Source organism: Hylobates moloch, unplaced genomic scaffold, assembly GCF_009828535.3.
Source record: "Hylobates moloch isolate HMO894 unplaced genomic scaffold, HMol_V3 SCAFFOLD_21, whole genome shotgun sequence".
Taxonomy (NCBI): Eukaryota; Metazoa; Chordata; class Mammalia; order Primates; family Hylobatidae; genus Hylobates; species Hylobates moloch.
In genome coordinates, this window is record NW_026652296.1 from 1,569,493 (window position 1) to 1,592,954 (window position 23,462).

General features: G+C 55.8%; 1 protein-coding gene across 6 annotated transcripts in view; it reads right to left on the minus strand.

The window, feature by feature from the left end:
- Window positions 1–3,434: 3,434 nt before the first annotated feature.
- Window positions 3,435–23,462, minus strand: part of SLCO4A1 (solute carrier organic anion transporter family member 4A1) — a 46,276-nt gene continuing 26,248 nt past the window's right edge. For 3 of the 6 annotated variants that reach the window (XM_032142177.2, XM_032142175.2, XM_058432895.1), the window contains 2 exons: window positions 23,121–23,269; window positions 3,435–6,744 (listed from right to left, as the gene is read on the minus strand). In XM_032142177.2, coding sequence (XP_031998068.1) covers window positions 6,442–6,744; window positions 23,121–23,269 — 452 coding nt within the window. In that variant the 3' untranslated portion in view covers window positions 3,435–6,441. The other 3 variants (XM_032142176.2, XM_058432896.1, XM_058432897.1) reach the window with 2 other exon arrangements.

Here is a 23,462-nt window from a genome sequence, read left to right on the forward strand (position 1 = left end):
GGCTTGCAGTTGACTTAGGAAGTGGGGGCAGCCCTGTGGGACTCAGCCCTCACTCTATGGGGTCTGATGCCATCTCTAGGTGGACAGTGTCAGAATTGAATTGAAGGACACCAGCTGGCATCGGCTGGAGAACTGCCTGGTGTTGGGAAAAAATCACCACTCTCCGGGTTGGGAGTGCTGTGTCCAGTGCTGTGAGGGTAGGAAGAACAATTTGGTTTTTTCCCATATCTTCTCAGACCTTCCCGCCTTGAGGTCTGTACCTTGATCAAACCTGCACTTTACAGGATCAAGGACTGGGGCAGGGACATCTTGAGCCTAGCTGCAGCCAGGACCTTCGGGGACTGTCCTGAGAGCTGCCTTGCTCAAGCACCGTGGAGATCAGCCAGGTGCTGCACCCCCAGGGCAGAGCGTGCTGCAGGACCACCCGGTCCCTGGAGGTGGGACAGCATCTGAGCTGCAGCTTGCTCCCTGGGGGCCTGGCTGAGGCACGGCTGCATCTGGCACTTAACCCTGGGACTTCATCTCGACCTTGGGGACACTTACATGAGGGGCTGCTTCTGGGGAACCGGAGCTGAGATGGTGGCTCCTGGGGAGCCTGCCAGGAGGCATTCACTGGCAGGGACACCCCTGGTCCTTCAGGGAACAATGAGATGAGGAGATAGAAGAGCCCACAGATTTTAAGGGACCCTTGGCCAAGGGGGGGACAGATGCAGACATGTTCCACATATTCAGGCCGACGGGAGGCGTGTCTCGGGCAGCGCAGGCTGGCATTCGGCCAGAGTGGGCATAACAGAGCCTTCCCCCGCGACTGCTGTTGGTGGGCTGCGTGGTTTAAGACAATGGGAACTTATTCTCACTGTCACCAGCCACAGGGTGTGGAGGAAGCCACCACCTTCTCCAGGGGCTCCACATACAGCAGGTGTCAGCCCAAGTGGCTCTCACCCCTGCTCATGGGCAGCCCTGAGGGTACCTGGGGGGTGACTCCTCCAGGCCTAGGGACAGTGTGGACCCCCTTTTGGTCACAGTCCTGGGAAGCCTGGGGCGGGGCCTGCGGGATTCCTGTGCCTCCGGCCATGTGCTTCTGCAGGGACCCAAAAACGTTGGCATAGGAGGGCACCGGCTGGTTGGAATCTCTTTTAGCAACCAGCACGGCTCTGCAATCTGGTTTTTAAAATATCATTGGAGGGAAAAAAGGAGCATTAAATTAAGGAAAATGTGTTCTAGTAGAAATGAGCAGTTAGAATACAGACACGCCCTGCAAACCCACAGGACCTGCCGAAATCACACCTCCCTCATGTTCATAAATGACACATGCTCAGCCTGTGCACACACACATGGGCATGGGGCTGGTGTCTGGTGCATGCTGCGTGCCTGCATTGCTCTGAATCCTGTTACACGCATCGCCCCTGTTGATACCCACCCTGTTCCTGCCCGCCCGGCCTCCCTCCCTCCCTCTCCCTCTACACACACACACACACACACACACACAAGTTGTACATGATATATTAAATATATGCCCATATGTAATGGGTTTGATGGCTAAGAGAGAAGACCTGTTATTTTATTTTTCTTTAAAAAAGGGCTGAGGCTGCCGGATATCGCCAAATGAAGGATCTTACATCCTGAGCAGCCCTCGCATCCCGGAGTCTGGCTCTGTAATCCTTTCCAAATGCCACTTCTGTTTCACAAGCATGTCCTCTGGAGGGGAATCTGGTGCTGCTTTGTTGGCCATCACAGCCGGCCAGGCAGCCCTGCTCTGCAGTGGGCAGCTGGCACCCAGGCATAAGAGGGGTCATGTGGTGGTTTAGCTTCCCAGACTCACGGGGGCCCCGCCCCAGCCCTGCACCTCCTGCGGGGTCACAGAGAGCCCATCCCTCATGGTCTAGGGGATGGGCTGGCCCTCCCCCAGCAACCAGAGGCCCCATTCCCGAGGCCCCAGGGCTGGGTCTTGGGATGGGGGCATCAGCCAGTGTGGAACCCAGAGCCCTTTTGCTGGGCTTGCTGGGAAGGGCGGCCCCACTCACTGGATGCCGAGTGGGTTCCTGGTGGCCGTGGGCAGAGCTGGGGATGGAAGAGGCACAGAGCTCTGGGGGTGTCGCTCTAGCTCCTGAGTCCTGCCCTGCCCCCTGCTTTTCCTCAAGCTGGTTTGACTTGGATTTTGTCACCTGCAGCTAGACATGGTGAGCGTGGGCACTGGAACCCAGGTGGCCAGCGGGGCCCTCCAGACGCCCCCGGGGGTCTCTCGCCAGTGGCTCCTGAGCCTCTTACTCCACAAGTGAAGGCAGGAAATGGTGGGCAAGCGGCGGGGTCCAGCCCATGATTTCATTTTCTGTAACCAGTTAAAACATTCTAACAGCGTCGTGCATGAATAGGTTCTTGTCTTCTCTGGAAATTGCAAGGCTTGATAATAAAGACATTAGTTCCTGAGATGCTTCGATCTGAGAAGAGCCGACTGGAGATAATTTGCTGCTTCCTGTGACAGCTAATGATTAGCTTCATCACAGCACGTCGCTGCCACAGACGGATTTGTCTACACAGCCCAGTCACTTCAGAAAACATGTTTGGGCCGAGGCGGGTGGTTCACACCTGTAATCCCAGCACTTTAGGAGGCTGAGGCGGGCGGATCACGAGGTCAGGAGATCGAGACCATCCTGGCTAACACGGTGAAACCCCGTCTCTACTAAAAATACAAAAATTAGCCGGGCGTGGTGGCGGGCGCCTGTAGTCCCAGCTACTCGGGAGGCTGAGGCAGGAGAATGGCGTGAACCCGGGAGGCAGAGCTTGCAGTGAGCCGAGATCGCACCACTGCACTCCAGCCTGGGCAATGGAGCGAGACTCCGTCTCAAAAAAAAAAAAAAAAAGAAAGAAAGAAAGAAAAAGAAAACACGTTTGAGGAAATGTAATCCTAGGGTCTTAGTATTACTTCTTTTAAAACATTCCGGGGCTGTGGTCCAGCTGGTTTCTACTCTGAACACTCCTGGACAGCCCTGTATTCGGTTCCTTCCCTGGCCTGGGGTCTGCAGAGGCTGCGCTGAAGTCCTGGGGACTCTGTCATTCCTGATGGGGGTGTACTGGAGACCCCCGGGGCCATCCCAGAGCTGGGGAGCTTCTCCTTTAACAGAAGCGCCGAGGGCAGCCCCCTGAGACTGCTCTTCTCCACTCTCAATCTGCCAACGGATCATTGGGGAATTCTTGACTTTGCCAGATAATATTAGAACTATAATTTGGGGAAGACTGCAGGCGGGCAAGTGGGTGAGAGGTGAGGGCTGACAGTGGAAGCTGTGACAGCAGGCACGGGAGGGGGGTTCATGATCCAACCTCATTCTGTTTACCATGTTTCACATTTCCCACAACAAAGTTAACACAACAAAGTCAATAAAACAAAACAAAACAAATGAAAGCGCATTTATTGAATTGCGGTTCTCTGCCTGGAGTAGGATGAACTGTCAGGCCCTGAATTGGAAACCAGTAGGGTGTTTCCTTTCCATTATTAAAGAATAAATCTCAGAATGCGTCCATGAAAGTATCTCGCTGCAGAGTACGGAAATGTTAATTTCCTTTCGCAGTTTCTCTCCTGGTAAAATGAATGGTAAATCTGAGATAACAGTGAGTAATGGTGGGGCCAGGGCTCTGGCCTGTGGCTCGGTGGAGGGCGGGCGTGGAGTGAGAGCGTGCAGCTCCCTCCTGTTCTGTGGTTGGGATTCCCGGGGCTCCTGCAGAGCCTTCCTTGGCTGCGAGGTCAGAGCCTGTGGTGACCTCGTGCAGGTGACTCCCTCTGTTGAGCTCCGTCCTCCCCTGGAAAACTGTCAACCCTACTCCCCTGGGGTATCAAAGGACTTGATGAGATGTCGGGCACCCAGAGGTTGTCAGGCCCCCTGAGACAGAGGGGAGACTGGGGTCAGGTGCAGGAGGTTTACTGGGAGGACACACAGGAAGCACCGCTGGAGCACAGAGGTGGCCGACGCGAGGCGGGGGGCAGGACCACCGCGGGCACCCGAGACACTGTGCAGCTGGGGAATCCACAGCAGACAGGCCCACTCGCCAGGCAAGGGGGCTGGGGTCGTTCACCTGCTGTGCAGGCGCAAAGCAGGCGCAGAGGCCAGGGAAGCCCATGTGAACAGGAATGCAGGCGCTGGCTGCAGGCGTCAGCTCAGCCCCTGGGGGTGACGGTGGGGACGCGGGTCCCCCGCATCTGCTCCACCCCTTCCATGATTATTTCTGCAGGTCGGGGTTCCCTCAGGCCCACCACCTTCCTCAGTCCTGGACACTCCTGGGTGCCCTGTCCCACAAATGGAGTGGGGTGAGGATGATGTGGATCCCCCCTGCCAGGAACACAAGGAATCAGGCAGCTTGGCAGGATCCCTACGGCTCTGCCTCAGCCTCCGTGAGTTCTCAAGGCATGGCGGTCGCCGTCCAGAGGGTCTGGGGGTCTTAGATGACCAGGGAGTCTTTGGAAAGGGGCGGTCCCCAGGAGGGGCTCCATGCGAGGTGGAGACGGCTGCTCAGGTGAGTGCTGTGCTGGGCACACGGCTCGCTGGGCCCTGCTGGGGCTGGGGTCCCCTCTGCCATGTCCCCCGTAGAGACCTGCTACTCATTCAGCCTGCGAAGCCATGGGTCAGCGCCTGAGGAGGCTGAGCATCTGTCCGTCTGTCCGTTCGGGCAGCTGGTATCCTCAGTGCCTAAGGTGATGTCTGCGAGCCTCGGCTTCTGCACGAGCACTGGTGTGATGGAGGAAGGACTGATGGAGAGAGGGAGCCACTCTGCCTAAGGGACAGGCCTGCGAGGCATGGGGCACAGTCGGAGACAGGCCTGCGAGGCACGGGGCACAGCCGGGGACAGGCCTGCGAGGCACGGGGCACGCGCCAGCGACAGGCCTGCGAGGCACGGGGCACAGCCGGCCAGGGACAGGCCTGCAAGGCACAGGGCACAGCTGGCCACGTGCAGGCCGGGGAAAAATGGGATGAGGGTTTGGAGATGAGGGCCTGACTTGATTCCTTAGAGACCGTCCATTCATGGGGAAGAATGGGGCGCCTCTGGCCACCTGCCGGTTCCAAGACTAACCACAAGAGGAAATGTCAGAGAAAATTAACTTTGCTCGAGCTTTCGTGATGAGTCTGATTTTCCAGCTTCTAGAAAGATGTGCTTCCATGCTGAGGTTTGTACTCGTTCGGTTTATTTGGAAGAATTAAAGGGCTTCTCGGAAAATGTTAATATCTCCTTCCCACCAGCCTGGCCACCCCAGCTTCCCCCGGGCCCTGGAAGTCGGGTCTCCCCTGTGTTTGGTGCTTCTGACATTGCAGAGGGACTCCTTCCTCCTGGCAGCTCTGCCTTCCAGCCCAGAAAGCGGTTGCTGGACACAACCCAAGTCAGGGGACCGGGTTTGCTGGAGCGGGTGGCAGGGTCGTGCATCCCCCACCCCGGCCATCTGCTGGCTCTGGAGCCCCGCTCTCACCCAGTTGGTGTCTCCTGGGCCCTGCGTCCATTCCATTTTGCCTTCAAAAGCCTGAGCTGCTGCTCTTACTCACTCAGGAGAGCCTCCAGTGCCTAATGTGAGCCCCAAACCCCCAGGAAATACAGGCAGAGTTGTGTTTGCTGTGTGCACACAGACTGAGCTTTTGCTTAAGAACCTGGTGGGGCTAGGGGTGAGCGGGGTTGGGGTGAGCAGGGTCAGGGGTGAGTGGGGTCATTGGTGCACGGGCAGGGTTGCACAGGGCTGGAGGTGCATGGGTAAGCCCTAGCACTGAGTGGTGTAGGGGGCAGCCGCCCTCCCAAAGGGGCCTCGTGGGGGGGCGTGGGCAGGACCTGGGTGAGGTGTCCTCGTGGGGACCCCAGGGATCCTCCTTGCCCTCTGGGATCGTATCTCTGCTGCTCAGTGGATGCCCAACTTCTGGGGCTTGCATATGGGGTGGTGTGTGAGTCAGCCCCTTCTGTGTATGTGTGCACGTGTGTGTGTGTGTGTGTGTGTGTGTGTGTGTAGGTCTCTTATGCTGCTGAGTGCCTGGAAGGCAATGAAGCTGGTGGTGCTGGGACCGAGTGGGTGGGGGTGGGCAAGGCCCAGGGGTGGCTGCAGCACTGCACTAGTGCCTGGTAGGGCGTGGCCGGGAGGTGAGTGGGGATCCCCTGGGGGTACATTTTCCTGCACTCCCATGTGCTCAGGGATACCCCTGAGGCTAGGAAGGCAGGTTGGGCCATGGCTGCCCTGGAGGCTGTGCCAGGCTGGCAGCGTAGTGGCCAGGCTGACGACATGGGACCTGCGGCCCCAGCAGAGGCACAGGGAAGCTGGTGTCGTCCTTCCGTGTCCAGGAGCGGCCCCCCACAGCCCGTGCACCCCGAGGCGTGGCTTAGGCCCAGCCCTGCCCTTGGGGAGCAGAGTCTGGCTGGAGAGGCCCACCCAGAGCGGGAGATGGCAGGGGCCTCCCGAGGGACCTCCCCCTGTCTGGCTCAGAGGCTCTGCCCTGTGCGCTGCCTCCTGGCATGGCCCTTTCCAGGCTCAACGTGTGGGTGCCAAGTTCTCCTCAGATGGTTGGTGGAAGGGCATGTCTCTGCATCCGGTGTCCGGATGACGCACCTGCCCTGCCCTGGACGCCGCTGCGTGGTTTCTTTGGCCTCCTTTGCCTGCTGGCTCCTCCCGAGGCCTCGGCTCAGACGGCTCTTCCTCCACACGCCCTTGGCCTTCATTGTAGACGCCCCAGGGTGGCCACTGTGTCTCCCGTGGCTGTGTGGCCTTTGGTCAACTTCATGGACCTTTGGAACAACGTGGGGCCAGGATTAGGAAGCTGCTGCCACTTGCCTTCAGAGGCCCCCGCTCCTGTTTGGGGGTGCCTTCCCATCGCTCCTTTTGGGGGTGCCCTTCCCATCGCTCCTTTTGGGGGTGCCTTTCCCATAGTACCTGTTTGGGGGCACCCCTTCCATCTGCCTGCAATGGGCGCCATGTCCAGCCACCCCTTCTCTGTGGCGCTGGGCAGTCTGATACTCTCTTCCTCTCTCTGCACCGTCCAAACCTGCTCTTGGTAAAATAGCTGATATACTAATTCAGACTAAAGGGCCAATCACGGCTAAGGCTTAGTGTACTCTCCTTTTCTTTTCACCTTATAATAAAATATTTTTAAAAGAAAGAACAAAAACAAAACCAAGATCTGACTCTGGAATGGTGCTCAGCTGGCAGGGAAGGTGTCTGGGGTCAGAGGGCCCTCGGGGGCTCAGAAACAGCTGCAGGGCCTGATCTTCAGGCAGCAGCCGGCCCCTCCCCTCTTCCCTGCTCCTGGCGCCAGTGTCTTCTCACTCTGTCCCCGGCCCTTGGTGGAGCAGAGTTGCATTCATCCTGAAGCTTTAGGACGTGACACTCAGTCACAACTGCGACATCAGAAGAGCTGCGAGCTCCATGCCGCTCCGCTCTGCGGTTGACTGTTGTCCTCAGTAAACAGGGAAGTGCCTGTCACTTCTCAGCTGGGGGGAGGAAGGCTCGTTTCCACCGGGTGCTTGGAGATAATGTCCTCGTGAATAGCTATTTAGACACCACCTGCCATCCCGTACCAGGAGCTCCACACTGGGGCGGGAGCTACACGGAGACACTCAGCTCATTTTTCTGAGCCGTCTCCATGGGCGGCTGCACTCCCCAGGTACAGAGATTGTCCTCCTGCCCAGACGGGAAGTGGCCACGATAACCAGGAATGGACGCAGGGGCTCTCGGAGTCCAGAGGCCCCCCAGCCCCCGGAGGGTACCTTCCCTCACTGTCTTCCTAACTCAGTGGCTCTCATCATGGTACATTCTGTCATCAGAGATGGGAGTGGCCAGGCGGGACTTGCTCAGCCATGGACCCACACAGAGGCTGTGGGGGCGCCTGGCTAACCGTTTACCAGCCCTGTGTCTACAGCTTGGAGGAGGACGGAGGGCTTCCTGGAGGAAGAAGCCCGGAAGCAGCTCTGCAGGTTTCACGCCCTGTGCAAGGGCAGAATTCTTAGGAGGGCAGGACCCTTTATTTCCTTAGAACAGGTGCATCTGCACACTTATTATAAGGTCTTAGTTCTAACATGAGCGTGCCCTGCTGGGTTTCCCAGATAGAGAATCCACCCCCTCCGCTTCTGTTGTTTCATCCAGCTCTTTCGTGCCCTGGGCATCGGAAGAAAATGCATTCTCTCCCAGGAGAACACAGGCAGTCCACCCTCTAGAGAAAGGCTGCTCTGGAAGACGTTGTCAGAAAGCCGACACTCCACATCCATCACGGCCTTGGTGAAAATCCAATTAGAGGAGAACTATGCGTAAGGCTCAGATGGAGTTTACAGCCTTCTAAATTCATTCTCTTCTTCCTTCAGAAAAAAGCAACAAAGCAAGAAAACAGCCCACTTGGTCAGGCCACAGCAGACAGAGTGGAAGGGAGTGGGCGCAGTTGCCCCACGAACCCACCCTTGGGCACTGACCAGCTGGGGAAGGTGTGTGGGGGCAGCCAGGGCAGCCAGGACCCAGCCCCCACTCCCCACCGCCTCCCTCCTCCCTGCCTCCACACCCTGCTGCCACCCTCCCCTACCTGCCCGCTTCACTGCACCCAAGGCCTGCCCGTGCCTCCCCACCGCCCCCCTCCTCCTGCCCCCACACCCTGCTGCCACCCTCCCCTGCCCGCCCGCTTCACTGCACCCAAGGCCTGCCCGTGCCTCCTCACCACCCCCCTCCTCTCACTGCACCCAAGGCCTGCCCGTGCCTCCTCACCACCCCCCTCCTCGGCAGCTGAGTCCCCTGCTCTGACCGTGTGTGTTTTATGACCCTGGCTGGTCACACATGCCCCAACCTCCATGCACTCCATGCACTGTGGCCTCACCCCAGACCCCTGACCCCTGCTAATTCGCCCCATTCCTGGTCTCTCTGAGGTGCTGCAGGAGCCCCTGGCGCGGCTGCCCGTGCATGCTTTGGCCGGGCCTTTCTGGGGAAAGTGGAGAGTAGACAGTGCTGCCATTCTTGTGGCTCTCGTCGCCCAGCTGGTGTGGTCGGGTCGTTGCTGCAGACTAAACTCACCGTGGCCATGGGGTGGGAGGTGGAGCACAGGCTAATGAGGTCTTAATGAGCGACTTCCAGGTGTGGGGATTGCTGGGGCGGGGGCTGCCCTGATGAGTTATAGGGACCCCTGATCGCCCTGGTGGGAATGAGCACGTCCAGGGCAGTGGGGGGGGTTGCTTGCACACTCAGGAAATCTGAGGGAGGGCGTGGGGGGATGAATGAGCAGGTGTCAGTGGCCTAAACTTAAATGACAGCTCAGTCCCCGGGATGCCAGGGAAAGACCCTCCCTAGGGACTAAACTGGTGCCAGCTTGGCCGGCCCTGTCCTGACAAGCAGGCTCCCCTGTGATTGTGGTGGGGGCATTGGACAAACGTCACCCCAGTGGATAGGTGTTCTGGAGAGACTGGAGGCTCCCAGAAGAGGCAGCGGAGCCTGGTGGGGGGTTGGCTGATGAGCCCTGAGGCCATCACGGGCCAATCAGCTCCTTGTGCCTTGGTTTCCTCGGTTTCGGAGGAGGGGGGCGGTGGGGAGGCACAGGCAGGCCTTGGGTGCATGTGTGGTCACGTGAAATCTTTGCATGAGTGTGTGTGGGAAGCGTGTGATCACGTGAGATCTTTGCGTGAGCGTGCGTGGGAAGCGCGTGGTCACGTGATCTTGCATCCGGTGCAGCGGTGCATCACTTACTGCTGGAGAGAGTTTTGAGAAAGTCGGTGTTTGGTTGCGAACACCGCAGAGTGCACTCATGCAAACCCAGACAGTGCTGCCCACGACACCCGGAGGCCACATGGTGTCGCCCGTTGCTCCAAGGCTACAAACCCGCACTGTGTGTTGCTGTGCTGAATATGAGAGGCAACTGTAACGCAACAGTGAGCATTTGTGTCTCTAAACACACCTGAACCTAGAAAAGGTGCAGCAACAATAGGTCTCATATTGTACGGGACCCTGTGGTATTACGGGTTCGTCGCTGGCCTGAACGTCATTCCACGGTACGTGACTGTATTCTCTCAGTCCTCACTGTCGCCGTCAACCTCAACATCAACTATTCCCGCAGCTTCTGTCCCGCCAAGCGCCCGTGGAGCTGCCCCTGGAGCAGGTGCCCCCACCGAGAGTGATGGAAAAGCCCGTCCTCGCCACCACCAGGCACGGCCAGCAGCAAGCGGCCGGCTCTCCAGAAGTGCTGGGTCTGAGCTCCATCAGCGGCCATTCCTGAGAGCCCGAGGTCCAGGCCCAACATGACTTGGAATAAATGATCAAGTTATGAATTAAACACAAGAGAAATGTAATTACCACGGGAGCCAGCTGAGAATAAAATGGATTACGCCTATCACAGTCATTAAACGGTGATCACGTGCGCCTTTCTAATGTGCTGCCGATTAAAATCAATCTAAGTGCAAATTATGGTTCTGAGTAATCGCTCCCTACGGTTCATCTTTTGTGTTCTCCAAGGAGCTGACACTGAGAGGAAGCACCAGGGCGCCCTCACAGCCTGCACAGCTTCAGGGTCCACGGCCTCGAGCCTCCAGCTCAGCACAGATAGATCACCGTGTGGCCCTGGACTGGCGGGGATGCTGGCCGTCCTCATGCTGTGGCCAGCTGTGTCCCCAGAGCTCTGCACAGGTGCAGCGGTTAACCCTCGCCATGCCCTATGATGGGGGTCCCTGTATGGGCCCCATTCACAGATGGGGACACTAAGTCAGGGGGTCACATGATCCACACAAGTTCAGACGACTTGGAAGTGGCAGAGCCAGGATTCGACCCCAACTTCAGGCTGGGCTAGGAGCCACCATTCACCAGGACACTGCCTGACAACGGTGTGTGTGCGTGTGTGTGTGAGGTCACATGTTCACATGCACACATGCTGCTATCTGATGGGATGATGCCTGGATTTTGGCAGGTGCCCCAGATTTCTGCAGACTCATGGAATGTCCCACCATCCCCCTGAGTGGAGAGACTCAGTCCCCTCCGTGGTCTCCATGCTCATCTGTCCCCTCAGCAGTCACCACACTTATCTGTCCCCTCAGTGGTCACCGTGCTCATCTGTCCCCTCTGTGGTCTCCACGCTCCTGTGTCCAAATGCATGGGCATTTTGGAAAAGTGCCATCTGCCATAGTCTACTCTGGCCCCGGCAATTCACAATTCTCCCTCATGCAAAATAAATTCACCTTCTGCCCTGGCTGCCCTACGGTCTCTTTCCATGGTGACGTCAAACTCTGACTCAAGCCCAGGGTCTTGTCCTGCAAGCCAGGTCCAGGTGTGGACAAGGTGCTGCAGGCGTGCGGCTCCCAGGTGCACCCCCTTCTCCATCTGAAGAGCTGTGAACTGAAGAGTGATCTGTCTCTGACAAGCTAACACCAGTAGTGGGACAGACATAGACCACACTGTCGGCTCTCCTTTCAAAGAGCAGGGAGCGAGAGGCATGCAGCAGTCTCCCGGGCATGCGGTCTTGAAATCCGGGTGAGTGAAGTTACCGGGCTGGGCTGAGGGCTCAGTCCTAGCTCAGGGGATGGCTCTCCAGGGCCGCCCTGCCGTCGGAGCTCTCAGTTCCATCCTCTGGGTCGACCTCCCTTTTCCATAAAATTAGTTCATCCTCGTAGCTGAAAAGTTTTTGCAAACTACCAAAACTCACCCAAGAAGAAACAGATAAAGTGAATAGTCCTGTATCTATTAAAGAAATTGATTTGTTTTTCAATGAGACCTTCTGAAAAAGAAATATCCAGGCCTAGATGTCTTCATTGGTGAATTCTAAGTAACATCAATGTATGCAATCTCTTCTAACAAATATACAAAGGGATGGGGGCACTGCAACTACCACACAGCATGGTGATTTTACCCAGAGAGATAAGCTCATCATGTTCACACAAAGCCTGTACATGGATATTCGAGCACAGTCAATACAGGAACCTGCACAGGAGATATAACAGCACACAGATTAACACACACACACACGAGTGTGTACACACAGCTTAATACACACACACACGAGTGTGTACACATGGCTTAATACACACACACGAGTGTGTACACATGGCTTAATACACACACACGAGTGTGTACACATGGCTTAATAAACACGCACACAAGTGACACGGCTTAATACGCACGCACACGAGTGAGTACAAGCAGAACCATGGAATCAGAATAAGGTTGATGGGCTGGCTTTTTGTGATATCGAAGTACAGTTTTGTAGAATGTTACCATTGAGGGAGACTGGGCAAAGTGTGCAAGGGATCTCTTTGTATTGTTTATTTCTTACAGGTGCATAGAAGTCTAACATTATTTCAACTTAAAGAAAAGAAGGCCAGGAAAGGTGGCTCATGCCTGTAATCCCAGCACTTTGGGAGGCCAAGGGATCAGTTGAGCCCAGGAGTTACAGACCAGCCTGGGCAACAAAATTTACACAAATTATCTGGGCGTGGTGACTTGTGCCTATAGTCCCAGCTACTCAGGATGCTGAGTCCCAACTACTCAGGATGCTGAGCTGAAGCCTGGGGAGGTTGAGCCTACAGTGAGGCGTGTTCACGCTACTGTACTCCAGCCCAGGTGACAGAGTGAGACCCTGTCTGGAAAAACACAAAGAGGATGAGACGTTTCCCAAGTTATTTTATGAAGCCAGCATTACCCATATACCAGAACCAGATAAAGACAGTACAAGAAAATAAAACTAGAGACCAATATCTCTCATGAATGTAGACACAAAAATCCTTAACCCAACACCAGCAAATTGAATCCAGCAATATTTAAAAGCATAGCCCATGATCAAGTGTGGTGTATCCCGGGGGGTGGGGGGCAGGCTTAACATTCTGAAAGCGATCAGTGCAATCTACCACATCAACACTGAAGAAGATCTGCTGTAGGCTTGTGTCAACAGACTCAGAAACGGCCATCAGAGCTCAACACCCATTTATGGTTAAAAAAAAAACAAACTGTCAGCAAACTAGAAATACAAGGGGAACCTCTTTAACAGATAAAGAGCTTTCATTAAAAAAATACATGCAGCTAACATCACACTTCACATTGAGAGGTGGACTGTTTTCTCCTAAGGTGAGGAACAAGTAAAGGATGCCTTCTCTCACCACTCCTATTGACATTGTACTGGAGGTTCCAGCCAGTGCACTAAGGCAAGAAAAAGAAATGAAAGGAATATAGGTTGGAGAAGAAGAAATAAAAGCTCTCCCTCTTCACAGATGACACGGCTGTTTATGTAGAAATCCCATGGCATCTGCACAAAAGCGGGCCTAGCAGGTTTCATGACACAGGGTCAGCACACGAGACTCAACCGCCATCTCTACACACCAGCAGAGGGCACTGGGAAATGAAATTTCAAATACAGCAGCAGTTTCTACGAACGTTAAACTCAATCATTATAAAAACACTGTGGGTCCTATGGCTCTTCCTCAGGTTCACCCCATCAGCCCAAATCTCGATCTACAAATCTTGTCAAGATGAGCTCTCCTCTCCTGGGGGTTTCCTGGGGGTTGGCCTGGAACAACTCCCCAAAGATTCTTAGAAACTCTGTGTTTCGTGTAGACAATCTTTAAGGTATACCCTCAAGATCCACTGCAGACCTTTCCTTTATCCGAGAGAGTCTGTGAATAATCGCCTGAAACTTTTCTGATGTTTTAACAGAGGAGTTTTGAGCCACACCCTTGACTCCCTCCTTAGACCCTCTGCTGCTGCTGTGGCCTGGGCCTGACGTCCTTTTATTAATTTAAGAATCCTTTGCCACCTGGAGAATCTTGGAATGAGAAAGTGTTTTTGATTTTATTTTTTAAGCTATTGTGCAGTAAAACTGGCTTGTAAAACGTGATTCTATAAACCAGGCATGGTGGCTCACATCTGTAATCCCAGAACTTTGGGAGGCCCGAGGCAGGAGGATCGCTTGAACTCAAGCGAATATAATTTTGCCTTTTTCTAGGAGTGGCATTTCTGTGTTATAAGAAGGTGCAGGGCTAACTTTATAGTAAACTGTCAAGCTGGGTTCCCGAGCGGCCGTATTGTTCTCTACGTCCACCGGTGACGGGTGAGTGTTCCAGCTGCCCAAGTCTTCATCAGCACTTGGCATTGTCAACAGCTTTCTTTTACGTTCTGTTAAGTCCTGACTGCTTTAATTTTATCTAAATTTTGCTTGAAAACTAAAGTTAAAAAACAAAACCCTCTCTTCTCCTTCTTATGCACAGCTGCAATAAAGTCTGCTGGCGTTTCTGCCTGGAGTCGCCGCTCGCCCAGGGCATCTGCACATTTTCTGTCTGTGTGTCCCTGCAGGCCACAGCGCTGCATAACCTACTGTTCCTGTCTTCTGAGGCCTTCCCTTCCTCCAGCTTCCATCAACCTTTGCCTCACTTTCTTTCAAGCCTTTACTGACAGCAGAGGCCCTCAGGCTTAAAACAGCATCGTTACTTCTTTCCTTCCCAAATCTGCAGGTGTGGCTAGGTGGGAAGGGCTGATTCCCTCCCCTACAGGGGCAGTGAGGACAGAGATCCCAGCTGGGGACTGGCGCACCCAAGACGGCACCCCCATCATGGCGGACTCGGCCTGGCCGACAGCTGGTGCACAGAGTGGGGGCTCCCGTGGCCTGGGCTTCCTCACAGCGTGGCCCTGGGTTCCCAAGGTGAGCGTGCCCAGAAGGCACTGCCAGTAGAAGCTGTGTCACCTCTGCCATGAGGCAGTCCCAATCGCCTGCCAGGGTCAAAGAGAGGGTGCACAGACCCCACCTCCAGCAGAGGTAATGGGACATATTGTGGCCGTTGTTGGAAAATATCATCTGCCTCAGTGGGGTTGGAGTGTAGGTCTCTAAGCCCCCTTCCTGCCTCCTGCCATCCTAAGGAAGTGAGCAGGGAGGGAGATTGTGGTGCATCTGAACATGGAGCCCACACATGCTCTCCTGGCAGAGTTGCAGTTATGGAATAGACACCAGAAAGTTATGGAACAGACACAGATACACCAACAGATCTCCAGGGTCTACAGGAGTGAAAGCACACGGCAGGCAGTCAGCGATGAATGCATGGATGGATGTATTTAATAATAGCTTTACTGAGATATGTCACATCCCCAAATATTCACCCTTTAAAGTGTACAATTCGGTTTTTTAAGCGTGTTCACAGAGTTGTGCAACCATCACCATTATCTAACCGCAGGACATTTCACCACTGTGCCAAAACACCCTGCACCCATGGCAGTTGCTCCTGCCTCAACTTCCCCCAGCCCCTGGCACCACTAGTCCATTTTCTGTCTCTACAGATTTGTCCATTCTGGACATTTCTTATAAAAGAATCACAAAACATGTGGCCTTTTGTGTCTGGCTTCTTTCACTGAGCATGTTTCAAGGTCCATGTGCACCTGCACACCATAGCGCTGGGCTTCATTCTTTCTGATTGACGGCCAAGCGAGATCCACTGTGTGGACAGCCCACGTTGATTTACCTACTCATCAGCCAGTTGACATTCGGGCCGGTTCACTTTTTGACTATTATGAGCAATGTTGCTGTGAACATTTGTATGCATGTCTTTATGTGGACATACGTCTTCATTTCTCTTGGGTAGATACTAGGAGTGGAATTGCTGGGTCATCTGCTAATTCCTTGGTTAACTTTTTGATGAACCGCCAAACTGTTTTCCAAAGTGGCTGTGCCATTTTACCGTTTTACATTCCCACCCACAGTGTGTGAGGATTCCAAGTTCTCCACGTCCTGTCGTTTTCTGGTTTTGTTTGTTTGTTGCTTTTGTTTTTGATACAGTCAGCGCTGTGGCTTTGGTTTGCACTTCCCTGAGTGGGAAAATCTTGAGCATCTTCTCCTGGGCTTGTTGGCCTTTTCTATGTCTTTTGTGATGAAATAAAAGTCAAATCCTTTGCCCATTTTTAAATTGGATCATCCTTTAATTGTTGGGTTGTAGGAATTATTATTATTATTATTTTGAGAGTCTCATTCTGCCACCCAGGCCAGAGTGCAGTGGCACAATCATGGCTCACAACAGCCTTGACCTCCCAAGCTTAGGCGATCCTCCCACCTCAGCCTCCCAAGTAGCTGGGACTACAGGCGCACGCCACCATGCCCGGCTAATTTTTTGTATTTTTTTGCAGAGACAGGGTTTCGCTATGTTGCCCAGTTTGGTCTCAAGCCCCTGGGCTCAAGGGATCTGCTTGCCTCAGCCTCCCAAAGTGCTGGGATTATAGGCGTGAGCTAGCGTGCCCGGCCAAATTCAGTGATAATTTTTAAATGCACACAAGAACAAGAGGAACTTGTCCAACAACCAGAAAATTTGACATTTCCAGCTGCTACTGGCGTCTGACTCTGGAAGAGCATTTAATGCACAGCACACAGGAGGTCCCAGTAGCCCTCATCCCAGCAGCCGTGGAAAATCTCTCGATGGAAAACCCAATGGGCTTGGAGGACTCCTGCCTGCCTCTCCCTCTCCCAGGACGCATGTCTTTCTTCTCCCCACAGGCAGCCAGGCCCTGTGGCCGGCACCCTCCTGGCTAATCCCAGGGGCTCCTCCCAGGACGTGGGAGGACAGGGGCCGGCTGTGGGAGGCAGCCAGGACCCAGGCCAGCATGGAGCCGAGGGCGTACCCAGGGCCCATGTGCCCGCCAGGCTGGGTGCGCCCATGATCCCGGAGAAGTGGGGGGCTGTGTGGGCATCTGCAGATGCCTTCTGGCTTCTGTGGCAGGGCCAGGAGCCACACGCTCCCTGCACTGAGTCACACAGAGGCTGGGTCACCAGGCCTGGGGGGCTGGGGCCGGGACCAGGCTGCAACCAGACTCCACTCTGCCCCCTGTGTCCCAACTGTCCCTGTCAGCCATCTACTCCTGTCTCCTCCCTGGGCCTGAGTCAGAGCCAGGCCAATTGTCAATGGGAAAGGCAAGGGGAGCTTAGATCGAGACAAGGGCAGCAGAGCTCAAGAGCTGCAGAGACCCCGCAGCTCTTGGGAGCTGCCTGAGGGGTGGGAGAGCCTGAGCGGGTGGCCGGCAGCCCGGGCTGCCCACCGGAGGGGCCCTCCTGGACCTGGGAAGGGAGTCTGGGCTTGATGGCCTCATCCGTCACGCACCGTGAAGTCTCGCTGCCTGCAGGGAGATGGACGCCTTGCCACGCCGATGAGCAGCCCAGCATACACCCGGTCGCTTTGGGGGCCGCTCCCTGGAATACCCTGCCTTCCATCCTGGGCCGGAGCCTCCACTGTGTGCCCTGTGCGAACGTGCTGGTCCTCTTCCTTCCCTCTCTCTATCCTCTCTGCAGCTCGGGGCGTTTCTCTTCCTTCCTGGCATCCAGGGTGGGGGAGGGCATGGAGTGGGACAGCCCTTGGAGCCCCCAGACCGGAGTCGAAACTCTACGACCTCTGTCACCTCGGCGGCCGTCACAGAACCATAGCTCGGCAGCTCGAACAACGGACACGCCTTGCCCACGTTCTGGAGGCCCAAAGCCCATGAGCAAGGCTGGGCTCCCAGGGAGGGTCCTCACCTTCGTCTGCAGATGGCTGTCTTCTAGCCGTGTCAGCACATAGAGGAGAGAGGAGCTTGGTCTCTTCCTCTTCTTACAGGGCTACGAATCCCATCGGGGGGCCACCCTCACCCCCTCATCTCACCCTAGTCACCTCCTGGAGGTCCCAGCTCCTAACACCATCACACCGGGAGCTGGGGCTTCGACCTATGAACTGGGGGATGCTGTCAGTCCACAGCCGCTGCCTCTGTCCATTTGTCACTGTGAGACATCGGGGAACACACAGGGCCACACAGACCCTTGGAATCGTCATCTGTGAGTCAGAGACCATCCCGACCACTGGCAGCAGAGAGGAGGCACCACCCTTGGTGGCTAGACCGCGTGTGCCACCTCCCTCCCATCCCTTCTCTGCCCAGTGTTCCTGGGCTCTTCTCCCCTTTCCTGATGTGAGGACACAGCCTCTTGCACCTGCTCAGTCCTGAGGTCCCTGGGTTCCATCTGGATCTGCCCAGCCTTCCCGGATAAGCTCCCCTGACCAATCTCAGCTCAGCCTGCAGGCTGACAGCTCCCATGAGTCTCCCCGAGGGCCCTGGGGACACCTCCACATGGATGCTCAGTGCCACACGTCTCTGACAGGTGTGGCCAGCTGTGCCCCAACACCTACAATCCGGCACCAGAACGCCTCCTTCAGCTGGGAGCACGGCTGGTTCCTGCCTCCCCCACCACTCATCGGGACCACGGGACGTAGCTCTGAGCAGAGGACATGAGGGCAGGCATCCACTGAAACGGTCTCGTGGGACTCTGGGAGGAGATGGCTGGCGCCTTCTGCCGATTCCCTCCTGCCCCAGCCCAGTGGCCAGGAGCCAGCCACTGCCATAGATGAGCCTGGGGGGCGAGGTCCACGCCCACGGAGAACGGGTGAGCAGCAAAGGACTGGCCCTTGTTTTGTGCTGTTGCCCAATGTGTCGGTTAGCTATGGCTGCAGAACAAACTGCCTCAGAATTTGGTGACTTTTCGCAGCACACGTTGACTACGTCAAAGCCTTTGTGTGTCCAGAATTCAGGTGCCACGGAGCCAGGTCTCCAGGTGTTGCAGGGCATCGTCCACTCTTGGTTGGCTCATGTGGCCCTTGGCAGGATTCCGGTCCTCGAAGGCTGGGGGCTGAGCATCCGGTTTCTTGCCGACCGTGGGCAGAGGCCAGTTCCTGGTCATGTGGGGTTCCCGCCAGGACAGCCCTTGAGAAGAGTGGCGAGAAGGTGGGCTGGGCGGTGTCGTGGTCTCTCATAACCCGGTCAGGGATGTGGCATCTGCCCTGCACTAAGTCCTGCTTGTTGGAAGTGGGTCCCGGTGACACTTGGAGGAGGCAGGTCACTGGGAGCTGGCACTGCCCAGCATGCCCGAGCCTCATGCTGACCCCAGCTTCACCCACCTCTGATGACTCCCGACCGCAGCGGAGATCTCCGGACTCCTGATGAACATGGCAAAGGTGGGACCTGGTGAGGTTCCTCGTCCTCCCCACTCCCTTCTGAGTGGCGATCCACTTCCCTGGCTCCCTGGAGCCCCCGTACTCCCTCTGGGGTCTGTCCCTGTGCTCCCCTCTGTCACCTCGAAATGGATGCAGACGTCACCTCCCCCGGGAAGTTTCTCCCTGCACCTCCTGCTCCTCATTTCCCAACTCGGCCCTCTGTGCCCGCCCCCCATGCTCCTCCCTGGCCCAGCAGTCACAGCAGTGAGCTCCACACAAGCGTCCTGGTGAGCCCAGGGCCCCTCTCCTTATGGCTGTGTTTTATCTCCTTACTTGGCAAATCAAAATGTCACCAGCCCTGGACTGCACCCTAATTTGGGGGGGATCTTGACTGACGCATTGGGTTTTGAGAACTCCTGGCAGGCACTGCAGACTGTGAGCACCGGAGGGCAAGGGTGGTGTCCTCAGTGCTGGGGACCACCTGTGGGTTCTGATCTGACCCAGCTGAAACTAAGTCCTCAGAGAGGGCCTGGGGCTGCAGGGCTCAGCGAGCGGGAAGGGTGTGGCCATAAGGAGGGATGGCAGGGGTCTCTCCTTCTAAGGACACCAGTCCTGTGGGACCTGCACCCACCCTTATGACCCTGCGCATAATCATCTCCTAAAGGCGCTGCCTCCAAACACAGCCATCCTGGGGCCGGGGCTTCAACATATGGCTCTGGGGGACACAAGGCAGTTGACACCAGCTGTTCACCCCAAGTATAACAAGGGAAACGTAACACAAGATGAGGAGCAATTTTCCTGACACGTTCATATTTTATGAGAACGTATGTGCACTCATGTATGCACATTTGTATGTGCAGTCGGCCCTCTGTACCCTCCAGTTCCGTCTCCCACAAAAACTGCATTTTCCATCCAAGGTGGGATGAATCCTTCGGTGGGGAGCCTGCGGATAAGGAGGGCCGACTTTTCATACCGGCGGATTCCACAGGGCTGACTACAGGACTTGGGGCCAAGGATGGCGAGACCACCAAACTCTGCAAACTCATAGAAATAAAGCACACGGTACTGGGACACAGGCTTAAATAACAAAATATATTTCGATATGCACAGTTTTAATTGAGGACACACAAGCTTTCCTCGGGCTGCAGAGCTTGCCCTCAGGCACACCACACACGATCGGGTATAAAACACATTCTATAAATATGTTCTGATGCAAAATACATGTCCATAAATATATATTTATGCAAGTTCCTCCCACCCACTGCAGGGCCGTACAGCTCTGGGGACAGGAGGTCACAGCCGACTTTAAACCACAGGTTAAGTAGAAGGTTGCAGGTCAAACAGAAGTTTCCATGTGATTGCATCACCCAAGGGCACTGTTCTGTCATCAGGAAATGCCGAGTGCCCGCCGTGGCCGGGTGGGCGTGGGCGGTGGTCAGACGCTGCTCTGGAGCTGGCTCTCTGTGGCACTGTCAGGGGCCGAGGACTGGCTGGGCAGACAAGCTTCCAGACCATCTGAAGACTCCAACAGGGGCTTGTATAAGAAGCAGGCTACGGCAAAGAAGAGGACGCCCAGCACCTGGGGAGACAGGAGCCCACCGGACCTTGTGGGGAGCCCGGCCAGAGCCTTTGGACACTGGTGGGCCTGTCCCAGTCCTGTCCCTGCCCCAGCCTGCAGCACCCTCGCCAGGTCCACGGAAACCCATCCTGCCCTGAGAGGGTATCTTTCCCAAATAACCGGTTTGTAGAGCAGACACCAATACTGTCAAAGAGGGAATGAAACAGACCCTTTGACTAAAAACAGAGGCACAGGACTGGGGGGCTTGTCATGGGCTGGACATTGCCAGACACCTGTGAATGGGACCTTTTTTGGAAACAGGGTCTTTGCAGATGTAATGAAGGATTTGAGATGAGATCATCCTGGATCTAAGGTGGGCCCCAAATCCAATGACTGGTGTCCTCATGAGAGAAAGGAGAGGAAGACTTGAGGCAGGGACAGAGGGAAAGGCCACGTGCAGCTGCAGACAGCCCTGCCCCCGCCTTGATTCTGACTTCTGGCGTCAGATCTGTAAGTGAATCTGGTTCTGCTACGTTAGGCCACCCCGTTTGCGGTCCTTTGTCGTGGCAGCCACAGGAACCTCACACAGAGCCAGTCGCCGGTCACCATCACAGCCGGGGTTCGAGCCCCGGTGCCGCCATCATGGGCAGTTCTTAAGCTTCAGGGTCTTGGTTTGTCAACAATGAGGGGCCGCACCAACTTTGCAGGGCTAGGAGACGGTGTAGCAGGAATCCCGCGTGGGCCCCAGAGGTGGTGCGGTCCAAGCACGGATGCTGCCGCAGTGCCCACGCAGAGTACGTGCACCACTATGATTTCCACGCTGGGCGTGGGCCAGAAACACCCACTGTGCCTCCTGGAGTGTCAGCCTGGCTGATGGCCCTGAGCCTGCATTCAGGGAGTGAGGCTGTTTTGACTCGGTGCAGGACAAAGTGGAATGCGAGGGTGTTTATAAGGAGACACCGTGTGCTCCCCTGCTAAAATTAACATGGACGCACGTGCTGCTGAGGCCAAGTCTGACCCTCTGGACACAGCTCCCGCTGGCTGTGCTGAGCCCAGGGGATGGCTGCGTGTGGAGGGTTCTCAGCCTGCTGCTACCAGCTAAGGGATGCATCCAACACAGCAAAGAGAGACTGTGGGGGTGGCTCCCTGGGAATGTACAGCAGCCCCCTCATCCGCAGACACTGAGACCCCTGTGGACGCGTGACCTCCAAGGGTGGTACTGAGCCCAGCCAAGGAACCACACCTTCTCACTGAAGGAAGCACCTCCGGCTTCCCATTGGCAGAGGTGAACGGCAGCGTCAGTGCTCTGGTGCTTCGGGGCCATGATTAGGTAAGTAAGGGTGGCTTGAACATGGCACTGTGATACGGTGATGGGGAATGTGGTAACCACACCAGCTGCTAAGTGATTAACAGGTGGTGGCGTGGACAGCCTGGACACGCTGGACAAAGGTTATGTCTTATGAAGTCATCTGGCCAATTTCCTGATGCTCATGTGCCTTTGGGCCTCCCCAAACACCACCACTCCCTGAGCAGAGATGCGCCTGACAGAGTCATCTGTTATTTTATGCCAAAGCGAAAGACGTATCACAGAGGGCCTGGGCCTTAGTATCCAATATCCCCAAAGCTCCCTGCACAATAATTTCTGACCTTGCTTCTTCCAAAGTTGGACAAAGGGAGAATCCGAGTCCTGGGCAGGACAGATCAAGATTTCACCAGACTGTGCAGAATGGTGCATGCTTTAAGTTATGAACTGTTTGCTTCTGGAATTTCCTATTTAATACATTCAGACTGTGGTTGACCTCGGGTGACTGAAACTGTGGAAAGTGAAACCTCAGATGAGGTGGAAACAGGTATATTTCTCTTTAACCCACTGCTTCTCTCCAGAGCCACGCAAGGCCCTGCTCAGACTCGCCTATTTTCTGCTAATGCCAGGGGAGGTGAACCAGCTGGGCTCCTTCCCTTTCTCTAACCTCCCTCCTGGAAAGCCTGAGGCCAGGGGTTCCTGCAGGATGAACTTTCCTGGGCCCATCAGCCAAGGAAGAGCGTCAAGATCCTCTGAACAGCTGGCCCTGGGACCGCATTTTATTTAGAAGGTTTTGTGCTTTCTCCTCTAATGGGGGCAAATTCCAAACACAAATACTGAGCTTCCTCCCAGGTAGCATACGCCAAGAGTCACAACAGAAAGTTTCTGTTAGCTTGAAAAATGAGGGCCAAAGAGACCCAGCGGAATTCAAGGTGCACTGATCATGGAGAGGCTGCAACCTGCCCACCGGCCCCCCAGACCGAGGCCCGGAGTGGACCAGCTAATCAAGCCGCTCTAACAGGAGGAGCTGCTTATTTCTGCAAAGCTTTTAGTTAACGGGCACCCCAGGTACGTGAAAGGCCACACTGTGGAGGGGCAGCCCCAGGAGGTGGGAGAGGGAGAAGCGCCTGGGCCTGGGCTTTGCTGGAGCTGCTGGGGGCCTGGACAGTGAACCCCAGGAGGAGGCCCTGCAGCTGGCCTGCCTCCCCCCACAACCAACTCATGAGGAATGCGGGAAGGGCCTTCTAGAAACCGGCTGCGGGGACATCTGTGATGTACTAGGCTGTGGTCAAAGCTGCTGGAAGATTGCGGCGTGTCCGGAGCCCCCAGCCGCCCTCAGAGCAGACCCTCTGTCCCCTCCCTGGGCCTGCTTACCTTGTACAGGAGCCCCATGATGAGTATGTAGCGGCTCATGGCTGAGTTCTGGTACACCAAGCAGGAGCCCTGCTGGCCACACTGGTCCTGCCACAGCAGACAGGCCTTGTCGATCACCCAGCCGAAGGCGATGGGCCCCGGGATGCCCCCTGCGGAGAGAAGCCCACTCAGCACCCATGCTCCCAGTGGGCAGGGGGCGGGCAGGAGGCAAGCAGCCAAAAGGCCCGGAATGATGGGCTCTGGGAAGGTGATACTGGCTGTTGGAGTTCTCAGGGGGTGCAAAGAGAGCTTAAATGTTCCTTTCTTTGGGCATTCAGCACTGGGGCTGCGAGCTTCCCATGA